The sequence below is a fragment of the Bombyx mori genome, chromosome 11, assembly GCF_030269925.1.
Source record: "Bombyx mori chromosome 11, ASM3026992v2".
NCBI classification, from domain to species: Eukaryota; Metazoa; Arthropoda; class Insecta; order Lepidoptera; family Bombycidae; genus Bombyx; species Bombyx mori.
Window position 1 is genome coordinate 3295001 of NC_085117.1, and position 12165 is coordinate 3307165.

The 12165-nt window shown below is 37.9% G+C and overlaps 2 protein-coding genes across 5 annotated transcripts in view; one reads left to right on the forward strand and one right to left on the reverse strand.

The window, feature by feature from the left end:
- LOC101743341 (oxysterol-binding protein-related protein 8) overlaps positions 1 to 12165 on the forward strand; it is a 74962-nt gene that overhangs the window by 46497 nt on the left and 16300 nt on the right. For 2 of the 4 annotated variants that reach the window (XM_062670993.1, XM_038013918.2), the window contains 2 exons: positions 414 to 593; positions 3081 to 6029. In XM_062670993.1, the coding sequence (XP_062526977.1) occupies positions 414 to 593; positions 3081 to 3315 (415 nt within the window). In that variant the 3' untranslated portion in view covers positions 3316 to 6029. Of the gene's footprint in view, positions 1 to 413; positions 594 to 3080; positions 6030 to 12165 lie in introns of those variants that run through there. The other 2 variants (XM_062670995.1, XM_062670994.1) reach the window with 2 other exon arrangements.
- LOC105841962 (serine-aspartate repeat-containing protein E) lies at positions 7355 to 9448 on the reverse strand. The gene is made up of 2 exons (XM_012692069.4): positions 9252 to 9448; positions 7355 to 8193 (listed from the first exon to the last, which is right to left on the reverse strand). The coding sequence occupies exons 1-2, from the start codon at positions 9283 to 9285 to the stop codon at positions 7385 to 7387; spliced, it is 843 nt and encodes a 280-aa protein (XP_012547523.2). The 5' UTR covers positions 9286 to 9448; the 3' UTR covers positions 7355 to 7384.

Below are 12165 nucleotides of genomic sequence, written 5' to 3' on the forward strand. Positions count from 1 at the left end.
ATACAATCATAGTAGTGTACAATCTTACAATTCCAATTAATTATAGTCGAATTTCGACTACTGCGGGACCTCTAGTTTTGATAAAAACGCTAATTTGTAAATATTAAAAAATAACGTCTTTATTATATAAATTTTTACTTTATGTTTCCATTACTTTCATTGGTGTTTATGCAGTATGCAATAAGTTTTTTTTTGTTTGTTAATTGCTCATCCAGATATGTAACATCATTCTCCCGCCCTTCTCCCAGTCACCTGGGGTCGGCGCAACATGTTTTCTCCTTCCATACTCTTCTATCATATCATTCTTCGCTCACTCCCCTCTTACACATATCGTCTCTCACGCAATCCATCCAATTTTTTTCTTAGGTCTACCTCTTCCTCTAATGTATATATGAATATTTATATCTGGTCAGTCCGTGGCAACCTGACGAGGTGCTGGAATACGAGGAGGACTTCGTTATAAGGACGCTCCGCTCGGGGGGCGGATCCCCCAGGGCGGGACCCGAGACCAGACACCGCGAGCGGGATCTCTCGCACAGGGCCTCCGACTCTGACAGCCGAGACGAGCTCGCCAGAAGATCTAAGACTTCTACGTAAGCTATGCTTCTAGTTTAAACGGCGTGTGCACGTCATTTCATATTTCGGATCCTCCCGATCCACTAACGCTACTTTTAGGTACCTCAAGCACCGATCATCGTTCTCGTTGAAGCCGTCGCTCGCGACGAAGGGCTCCACGAGTAAATTAACCCACAGACACAGCCCACTGAGTTTCTCGCCGGATCTTCTCAGTGGGTCGCGTTTCCGATCCGGTGGTAGATTCTGCGAAGCACTGCCCTTGTTAGGGCTAGTGTTAGCAGACGTCTTTAGGTTAGAGCCCAGTAAGCTCACCTACTAGTTCAGTGAATTTTTTTTTTATTGCCCTTGTAGGCAGACGAGCATACGGCCCACCTGATGGTGAGTGGTAACCGTCGCCCATGGACTTCAGCAATGCCAGAGGCAGACCCAAGCCGCTGCCTACCGCTCAATACTCTCCACAAGCCTCTTTTGAAGAAGGATATGTCATAGCGCTCGGGAAACATCGTGGAGGGGAGCTCATCATCTAGTATGACCCCTTGAGGTCATACTAGACCATAGAGTAGAATAGGTAGGGAAAAAGATCGGCGAGGTAGCTTTAAATCTCGTTGGATGTCATGAGGTCCTGCTTCTCCTTCCATCGTGTTCCTCAGTGCTGAGGGCGTGACCTATATGGAGCAGTTTCGTTCGGACCATGTTCCTCCACTCCATTCCTGTCCTCTGCACTATGGATAGCGACGTTGATGCTGGAGTCTGTTGCCATCTTATTTTGATAGGACCAGCGCGCATTGGACTACATCCCTTGGACTCTTTCGTGAGATAATACCCACCAAATTTGGGCATCGCCTATCTAACGAATTAAATTCGATATAGTTTCAAGTTAGACTTTATTTAGCGAAATAAATGTCGCGATTCCTGATCCGTGTGCTCAGTGCGAGTTTTTTAACGTGCTCGATAGCGTAAAAGTTAACTCAAATTTTGTATTGAGTTGGAATAGCGCCCCTAGTGGCAAACGTAGGGAAGCTGTTTCAATATAAAAAAAAACACATAACAAAAGTTATACATGGAAAAGAAATGTACACGTTGTATCTATGACAGGTGGTAGGACCTCTTGTGAGTCCGCGCGGGTAGGTACCACCACCCTGCCTATTTCTGCCGTGAAGCAGTAATGCGTTTCGGTTTGAAGGGTGGAGCAGCCGTTGTAACTATACTCGAGACCTTAGTTAGAACTTATATCTCAAGGTGGGTGGCGCATTTACGTTGTAGATATATATGGGCTCCAGTAACCACTTAACACCAGGTGGCCTGTAAGTTCTTCCACCCATCTAAGCAATGAAAAAAAAATAGGGGTGTGGCTGTGTTATGGACACGGCCGTTTGTTGTACGTGAATACGTCTCGTAACGGGTAATACGGCCCGATGTCGATACAGAAGCGATTTCATCATCCATCTGCGTAATTTCAACCGTCCCAGCTGCAGATGTACTGGCACCGTCGTTGATCTGCTCGGCCGCATTCATTACTTTACGTTGCCGGCACTGCTTGACTCGATCATATGGTGTTTTATTGGTACCATTCGATTGCTGTTGAGATGCCCTTTCCAACCGTATACGATCTCTGTATTTCGATTTGGCTTTTCGACGCGTATAGGCCGACATTATATATTTTTTTATATTATTTTTTTATTTTAACACCTTATTATAATCACAGTTACAATTTTACACTAATGTTATATATGAGTCGTCTATTATCAAAGGTGGCAATCTGTGCATTTGGACAAAAAAAAATTATTGATTTGTCAATACAGATTGATTTGAATATAATCGTCTCCTTCAAAGAATACGGTTCAAAACCTGCATTAAATAAAGGTTAATAGTTAACCTGTTATTTATCTAAGATGTCGTTCCGAAGAGTTTTGTGACTGCCAATGGAATACAAAGTCAATAATTAGTTTTTCTGATTTACCAATCATTGTTCAAAAGTCAGATTGCCGGCTTTGATAATAGTCGACTCATATATAATCGGTAGATTTTGACGAGAGCTGACGATTGAAACTTGAATGAACGTCGTAGCTTCACCAAGTCGAAAGTTATACTAAATGGAAATCTCGATACGCAGCAAAATTACCTTCAAAATGGCGGGGCTGCCCCCTCCCCCGCGCGCGATGTGTTACAGTCCTTACTTAGCGTAATAAATTCTTTGATTCTTTAGCTATCCAGTGGTGTAACTGAAATTTGGATGGAGATGATAGATATGTAGCTACAACACTAAACTGTGTCCCCCGATTTTGTTATCATTCGTTTTTTTGGATTGCGTCCCTATGAAAGTAATTTTAAAGACGTATTCACATCAAAAAAAGATTATCTAATTATCATGTATATAAATATAAAACTTTGAGATGATATTTTGCGAGTAGGCAATGTAACGCCTACTTGTTCGTTCAGGGTCGTTGACTTGGCGCGTCGGTCGATCGTGTTTATTTGTAACTTAACAATAGATCTTTCCGCAGACGAACCCTGAAACAGACGCTGTATTCGATCGACGCGAACCTCAGAGAGCAGAAGCTGGCCATCATGAGGCTCTCAAAGGCCGTAGACCTGCTAACCGAGGGTCAGAAGGCGACCAGACCCCAGAGTTTGGGTCGCGTGCCGAGCACGGGACACTCGTGGGATCTGTTCGGCGGGTTCGTACTGGCGATGGTGTTGCAAGCGTTGCTCAACTGGATTTTCTACCAGAAAGACTGAGGTTTATGGTAGGTTTCCTTTTTTGTTCTTTTTTTTTACTATCGTTCCCCGCTTACACTTTTCAGTGGTGTTTTCGTTAAAATATAAAATATTATTGTCTGTTTAGAACAGTTTAATATATTCTTTCGTCTTTTTTTTTGTTTTAATGCAATAATTTAATGGCGCCGAGCATAGACTATAAACAAAAGGTATATTAAAAAATTGTGTATATACATTTAAATTAAATCCGCTTTAGTATTGTTTTTTTTTACATTTTTCAAAGCATATATCTAAAGAAAGCGTTAATTAATAATTACCCGCGTATATTTTATAACCGAAAAATGAACCATACAATTAGTATGTTAAGGTCGAGAATTACAGTTCTTCAAACGATGCCTAACGATATTTATTGACACCTACCTCATTTTCGGTAGAATCTTCTACACAAAATACTCCGTGATAATGGCTTCATTAAAATTTGAAGTTCGCCTGCGCCTTACGTAAATACAATTGGGAGATCTTTAGATTGTATTTTAATTATTAAATCAGCCATAAAAAACATACAGACTTTTTGTTGTCACCTAAATTTTCTACGTAGCCAGATTATCTGACTTTTGAGTCATCTGACATCTCAAAGTTTTGGCATTTGAAAATATATGAAAGAAAAAAAAAACAATATCGAGAGGCTAATGACTATTTGATTTAAGAGATAATTCGTTTAATACGCGACATTTATCTTTGTAATTAAAGGTGCATTTTATTTGTTATTAGTTGGATCAACATTTCCATGTTTTTAATTGAACTTCAATTAAGTTTATTGAAATAGCTGAAGAAGTTTTTTTTTTCTTATGATATTTTTTCCAAATGTTTAACTTTTAAATGGATCTCCTGATAATTTGCTAAAAATTCGCTTAAACCAAATAGCTGCTCGCCCTTCGATATAATGTTATAGTCCGTCCGCTGTAAGGATGTGCTCTTGATGGATTTAGCTTCGAGTTGACATCGAAATTGCCTTATACACAAATTTATGTTGGTTCGTGTGTCCTAGTATGGTTCGTTCGCATTTTTCCGGCAGCCGGACTATATGTCCGGTTTTTTTTTTATTTATGCAAAGAGAACATTCTCTTGGTTTTATTAAATTATAAATACAGATTGTATTTGAATTGCTGCTGCTTATTCGAATTTTACGAGCTGTCAATTTAATATAATATGTCATTTGTCATCGTGACATCGGTACCGTAGTGTTGCAATAAGTCGGAAATAAATTACATTGATTTATAAATGCCTTTCGTTTTTATCATTCAGCTCATATTATTACAATGTTTAAAATCACTAAAATCAAAATGTTGTATTTAATTAATTATTTTTCTTTTAAAATCGAATCACGATTTAACTATTTCCGATTCGATAGTAAAATTAATAATAATTAATGAAGTAATAAAATTAAACGTAATCACATATTCTCTAGAAATGTCTATAGTATTTTCTTTGTTAAATCTTGCAATTAACAAAAGCAATTGAAATAAGATAATATTATGAATTGCATTCGTATAGAAACTTGTTTTATTCACTTCAAATATATACATATTATATATCACCTACGTCAATGCGTTCTAATGTAAGTTTCTTTAACAATTTTTTTTTATGTCATTCTAAATTAATTGAATACGGTGTGAGAATGGCTTAATTACGGATTCGATTTTTATTAAATATTTTCTATGAGTTTTTTGTTACCACATAACTGTAACAGTGAAATAGTAAGAAAAGTTCGTCGAAAAGGTTTTTTATAAAAAACATTTAAGACATATTTAACTTTATAAATAAAAATGCTTTACAAAATAATTAATATCTGAATCATTCAAAATATATATATTTTTATAACATACATTCATAAATTTTTTTAAAGATCGGACTCGTTTTAGCGCCGTTGACGTTTGACATATTATTTTGACATTTGACAAGCTGTTATATGACATGGACGTTTTTTTGTTGTTTTTTTTTTTCGTGTTACAATGTAATCACGGAATATGCTCTCCACTGTACGTAATCGAAAAACTTTTCTCCAACAAAACAGATCTTAGGTTTGATTTGCAATAGTTTAATGTCTCACAAACGATTTCAACGAAGCTCAGATCAGTCGCATTCATGAAAACTAATTATTTTGAAACGAAAATTTTGAGTAGTTGGTAAATTGTTTTTTTTTTTAACATAATAAGATGGCGGTTTTTTTTTTTAAATATGGTATACGTCAAAACATTGCCTAAGAATATGTATTAAATAGTTTAAAATGTAAATTATGTTTAATTGTCAACGCGTATAATGTTGTCAGGGCTGCGAAAAGTCTACTAAAATGGAAGATAAGAATTTCCAATCGTTTTTATTCTACGTTTTGCCATTTTGTCAATGAGTATTATTGTCTATTTTAGTTTTAATTCGATGATAAGGGAATTATTATAAGGGAATATATAAAAAATTGTAAGTATGATGAGTACGTCGTAAATATAAATATATAAAAAAACCACATAAAATTCCTTTTATACAATAATGTTTTAAACGTTAATTTTATTTTATTTTTAAATAAATTCCAAGTTAATTTAATAATTTTTATGTAGAACTATAATTTTAATTATCGAAATATTATTGTTTACGTAGTTGATCGCTTAGAGTTATTAGAATGTTGATATTTTATTGTTTAATCCAGTGATTGAATAAAGTAAATTATTCTGAATATAAAATTGTTTTTTTTATTGTCGTTCGATTTTTAATAATTAACGATCTTGGAAAATGCATTACGTAAAGGTAAAGTGGAGACGAGAGAGAGAGACAGAGATATGGAGAGCTACGAACTACTAAAGCTGCTTTCAGAGATAGCATATAGCTCATAGCACAACAATTTTTTTTATTGCTTAGATGGGTGGATGAGCTCACAGCCCACCTAGTGTGTTAAGTGGTTACTGGAGCCCATAGACATCCACGACGTAAATGCGCCACCCACATTGACATATAAGTTCTAAGGTCTCAGGTATAGTTACAATATCGCGAACCATACATTATTATGGACACATTCTCACTGTACTGTACTATATATTATTGGTTAAGTATAGGCTGCTATACTACATGACACTATAGTATAGTGTGGTCTGAAAGTAGCTTAAAGGTAATAAACCAGTAGATAAAGTACTGCCACTATACTACTTTTGTCTGCTGTGAAGCAGTAATGCGTTTCGGTTTGAAGAGCGAGGCAGCCGTTGTACCGTAAAAGCTAAGACTTAGAACTGGCGTTTCAAGGTGGCTGGCAGCATTTACGTTGGTGATGTCCATGAGCTCCGGCGACTGCTTGGCATCAGGTGGGCCGTGAGCCTGTTTGTTCGTTATTCGTTCAGTCATAAATTTTCACTTTTGTTTTTCGCTTAAGAGACGGTTTCGAAAATAATTTTACTTGTAACACTAAAACTTGTAATAAAAAAAAATCCGTTGACCTATTGATTAAAAAAAAGTGGTGAAGTTTTTCGTTTTAGCCTATAGATATAGCTTACTAGGCATAAATAAGCTTTATTTGTATTCATTACATAACGGGTAGTAATGAAACTGATATGAAGTAAAATTAATCAGTAAAACTGCCTTCATGATCGGGTTTACACATGACATAGCTTATGTGACATACGAGCTAGAGTCCGTCATGCCATTATCAGTGTTAATTTATTAACATACTGCCAAAATCTTCATGGTAGCGTTTCATTTTGACTGATAGCCTGAAATAGTGCAGCTCACACTGAGGCATTATTTAGCTCGGTAATTCGTTGTAATTCGTTAATAAAGAAGGCAACTGAGTCCACTATGGTCGAATGTTCTCGAAACGCTTCGAACCGCCAGACCAGACCTTTAAGCGCATTGCCTGGAGGGCGGTCGTCGGGACTATGAGCGGCCTAACAGGTCCTACTGCACATACCGCGTCAGCGCAACCACGACCACTCTGACAAGAGTGTCCGACTGAGAAGAAGAAGAATTCGATGTGTAGCGCCAAATAACTCGTTAATGTTACCCTATTTAATCAATAATAAACGGAAAAATATATAAATTTATTTATGTCTCATCGTTTGGGAACCGGATCCTTGCCTCTTGGTCCATTAAACCAAAAATAGCCTAATCTGTCATATTCTTCTGAACTCCACTTGTAGCTTTTCGGCAAGAAATATTCCAATCTCTTTCTTGATTCTGCGTCAGAATTGAGATAGCGGGTCCTTCCCTGAGTGTACATATGTTTGCTATCAACTTTACCATTGTCTTTAGAATCTGAATCTTCTTCGGATGAAACCTCACTGCTACTCGATTCTTCACTAGTCTCCTCATCACTGTCACTGTCATCGTTTTCATCACTGTCACTGTCATCGTTTTCATCACTATTGTCATCGTTCTCATCACTATTGTCATCGTTCTCATCACTATTCTCATCGTTATTGCGTTGGTTTCTTCTGAAATATTCCTTTTTAATCTCATCATTCAAGCCGTTTCTAGGGCGACCTCTAGCCAGATCCGATAGATCGATGTATTCGTCACCAAATCGATCGTATTTATTCGGAAAATCGATATCAGTTATATCAATGTGATCTGTGACATAATATAACGGAATATCAGTATTGTCTAATTTAATGTAATCTTTATCTATAACATAAAATGGTACTCTGCGTACTTCTTTGTATAATTTATTGTAGATCTCGTTTAGAATCGTCTTTTTTAATAGATCACGCAAACGTTGCTTATTTACATCTAAATTTGTTTGTGGATAACCTGTTTGATGCTGTAAATTCGGCCAGAGATATCTGTTGTAATTGTATTTCAGGAATGGATCCGATGGAATGTTCGATAAATGCATCACGAATTTCGCTGTTACGTTTTCGACTGAAATAATAATAATAATTAATGTAATACTGGTGGTAGGACCTCTTGTGAGTTCTCACGGGTAGGTACAACCACCCTGCCTATTTCTGCCGTGAAGCAGTAATGCGTTTCGGTTTGAAGGGTGGGGTAGCCGTTGTAACTATACTGAGAGAACTTATGTCGCAAGGTGGGTGGCACATTTACGTCGTAGATGTCTATTGGCTCCTGTAACCACTTAACACCAGGTGGGCTGTGACCGCGTCCACCCATCTAAGCAATAAAAAAAAAAGTTTCTCGCCGGATCTTCTCAGCGGGTCGCGTTTCCGATCCGGTGGTAGATTCTGCGAAGCACCGCTCTTGCTAGGGCCAGTGTTAGCAACACCTCCGGTTTGAGCCCCGAAAGCTCACCTACACGCTAGGGTAACGCTGATATAGCCTCTCAAGGCTATCAGCATAGGTAGGGGAAAAAAACAGTAGGTATACCCTCAACCTGCACAAGAAGAAATACAATGACGTCATCACGATGCTGGTCAATTTTTTTCCTACCTATGCTGCTAGCCTTGAGAGGCTATATCAGCTTCTTGACGTGTAGGTGAGCTCACGGTATCTACCGGATCGGGTATGATGGTCAATGACACTTTTAAAAGGACTTTTTGTCTTTACACTTCAACACTACCTATGTTCTGTTGATTTTTAAATAACAACAAAAAGTTATTATTATTCGCGCCTAACGTATGAAATTATCAGGAGTAATAAACATATGCATACATAATAATATATAGAGGGGTTGAAATTTTATTTGTTTTAAGCGACATTTTTGGCAATTTCACAGGGCAGCTATTTAAAGTTTAAAATTTGGAAAAAATATAACAAAAATTAACTTCTTCAGTTATTTGAATGGAAAACATAATTAAAGTTCAATTAAAAACATCGAACTGTTGATGTTAACACCAAATAAAAGGCACCTTTAATTATTACAAAGATAAATTTAGCTTAAACCAAATAACCTTTCAACTCTCGATTTATATACACATAATATAATTATGTAATTAACCACAAAAACCTTAAAACGCACGTACCGAAAAACAGGGCTATCACAAAACCTATTTTCATTATAATAATTTATTTCGTGACGAGAACTTATGTAAAATCGAAACTTTTAAAACAAAAACAAAAAAAAACACTTAAGGAGTTTAATCGAAAAACAATCAGCTAGCCGTGTCTTAATTAAAACGACCCGTGTTAAAACTACGTAACGTAACAAAAATGCATAATTGATTTCTCATAGTGTGTGATACGAAAAGTTAATTGGTATTCGGAATTCATTTATAATGAAAATGTGTTCTAAGAATGTTGATCAAGTTTTTTTTTCTTTTCTTTCTTGTAACTATCGTTGGAATTCAAGTTTAACTGCCGCTAAGACTTCCGTTGTCTATGCATAAATCACTACACAGTTAAGTTTTTTTGTGGAACGAAGTTCCTTATGGGACGACGCGGAGGGGTACCCTAACCGGAAAAAAACGTCCGTAACGTAAGATTTTTATTAGTAATGCACACAGTGTAAGACTTAACTTTGTAATAACGTACAAAAAATAAAATAAAATGATAAAAAATCTAACAAGAGCGTTCGTTTGCGCAATACACTAACTCTTAAGGCGAATTTACATTACGAAATTAGTGGCATGAAACTAATTTCGTGACATTAGTTTTACCAACAGTTTCACGTGTAATTTAATACTTTCGTAATGCATGCATTAATTTCATGCATGCAAATTAGTTTCGTGCCCTGCGCGATTCTTTGGTGAAATTAGTGTCATGCAACTAATTTCATAGTGTAGACGCGACGTGAAACTAATGTCGCGAAAGGGCCTGCGCTGTGCGGACGTGTGTATTGTTAGTTCGGACGCGCTTCAAGCGTTGAAAATGGCAAACCAACGATGGAGTACAGAAAAATAAAATAGATGTTATTATTGAATATCAGCGACAAGGGTGTCTATGGGACCCGAAACACCTACAGTAAAAAATCAAAATTATCTTCACTTATTCGAAAATAGTTTTTATTACTCTCAGGATCTTCATTTGCTAATTCAGAGACTAACTTCATTGCACCTAAATGCCTTCTTGTTGACCATCCTCGAATCTACCAACTTTTTTTTTTCTTGATAGCCTTTTTTTAAGTTCATAAGTATATAAGCATTTCTTTAGCTACATTGAATATAGCAAAATATAGCTTTGATGCTGACGGCGCCGTGGTTACTGCGATACTGTTCATTTCGCGACACTAATTTTTTTACGAAATTACCTTCGCATATATCGAAACTACTTTCGTGAAACTGAGCTCAACATGCATGACACTAATTTCGTAATGTAAACTCCGCATTATGCAAACAGCAGTGAATGAAGTGTACCACAATAAGTTCGCACGTTACCGAATGACCGTGGGTTGTTGCGAAACCTCCAGTTTTATTTTCTTTATACCTCAAATAGAACTTAATATTAATATTTTATAATAAGGAACTTCGTTCCTATCCAGTGTCCCACGACACTACACATCTTTTTTAATTCTAAGGTAAATAGACGTTCCTTGACCAAATCTTGGGTCATAACGGCCCGTAGATTTTTTTATTGCTTTGATAATTGGACGAGCTCACAGCCCACCTGGTGTTAAGTGGTTACTGGTGCCCATAGAGGTCTAAAACGTAAATGCGCCACCCACCTTGAGATATAAGTTCTAAGATCTCAATATAGTTACAACGGCTACACCACCCTTCAAACCGAAACGCATTACTGTTTCACGGCAGAAATAGGCGGGGTGGTGGTACCTACCCGTGCTCACGCAAATTACGCATATTATAATTTTGCAGGTTTGATTTTTATTACACAATGTTATAAGACTAACGCGTCCATGACAGAAAAGCACTATGTTTCCAGCGTGGCACGTAAAGGATGTGGCTTTTAGATCTCAAACGAATCTGTAAGTATATGAAGACGGCGATGGATTGCTTCCTCGCGATAGCAATCCACAGGCTAAAGACGTCCACTGCTGGGTCAAGGTTTCCCCTAAGCCTCGCCATAACGATCGGTCCTGTGCCGTTTGGATCTAGCGGATCTCGCGAGCCTTAATATCTCGTCAGTCGGTAGTGGGAGGCCTACCCACGCTACATCTTCCGGTACACAGTCGCTTCTCAAGAACTCAACGGATAGAACAGATTTTTGCGAGTAATGTGTTTTACTGGTGGTAGGACCTCTTGTGAGTCCGCGCGGGTAGGTACCACCACCCCGCCTATTTCTGCCGTGAAGCAGTAATACGTTTCGGTTTGAAGGGTGGGGCAGCCGTTGTAACTATACTGAGACCTTACAACTTATATCTCAAGGTGTGTGGCGCATTTACGTTTAAATGTCTATGGGCTCCAGTAACCACTTAACACCAGTTGGGCTGTGAGCACGTCCACACATCTAAGCAATAAAAGAAAAATTAAGCTTAGTTCGAGTTTTTTAAAGTTCTCGATAGCGTAAAAGTTAACTCAAATTTGTATGCAGTTGGCACGTCTGCCTACGTTTGCCGCTAGGGGCGCTATATTGCTATCCTTTACTCGGGTATCGTAAACCTATTCTATCAGCCCATGGACGTCCACTGCTGGACATAGGCCTCCCAAAGCTTCGCCACAAAGACCGGTCCTGCGCTGCCTGCATCCAGCGGATCCCCGCGAACCTCAATAGGTCGTCGGCCCACCTTGTGGGAGGCCTATCCACGCTACGTCTCCCAGTACGCGCGCGCCACTCAAGAACCTTCTGGCCCCAACGGCCATCCGTTCCGCGAGCAATGTGTCCTGCCCACTGCCACTTCAGTGTCGCAATCCTTTGGGCTATGTCGGTTACCATGGTTTTCCTGCGAATCTCCTCATTTCTGATTCGTAAACCTATCCAGGTATAATCCGATATAAAACCTTATAGATGGAAATAGGAAAATTCAGAGTTTCAAAATAAATGAAA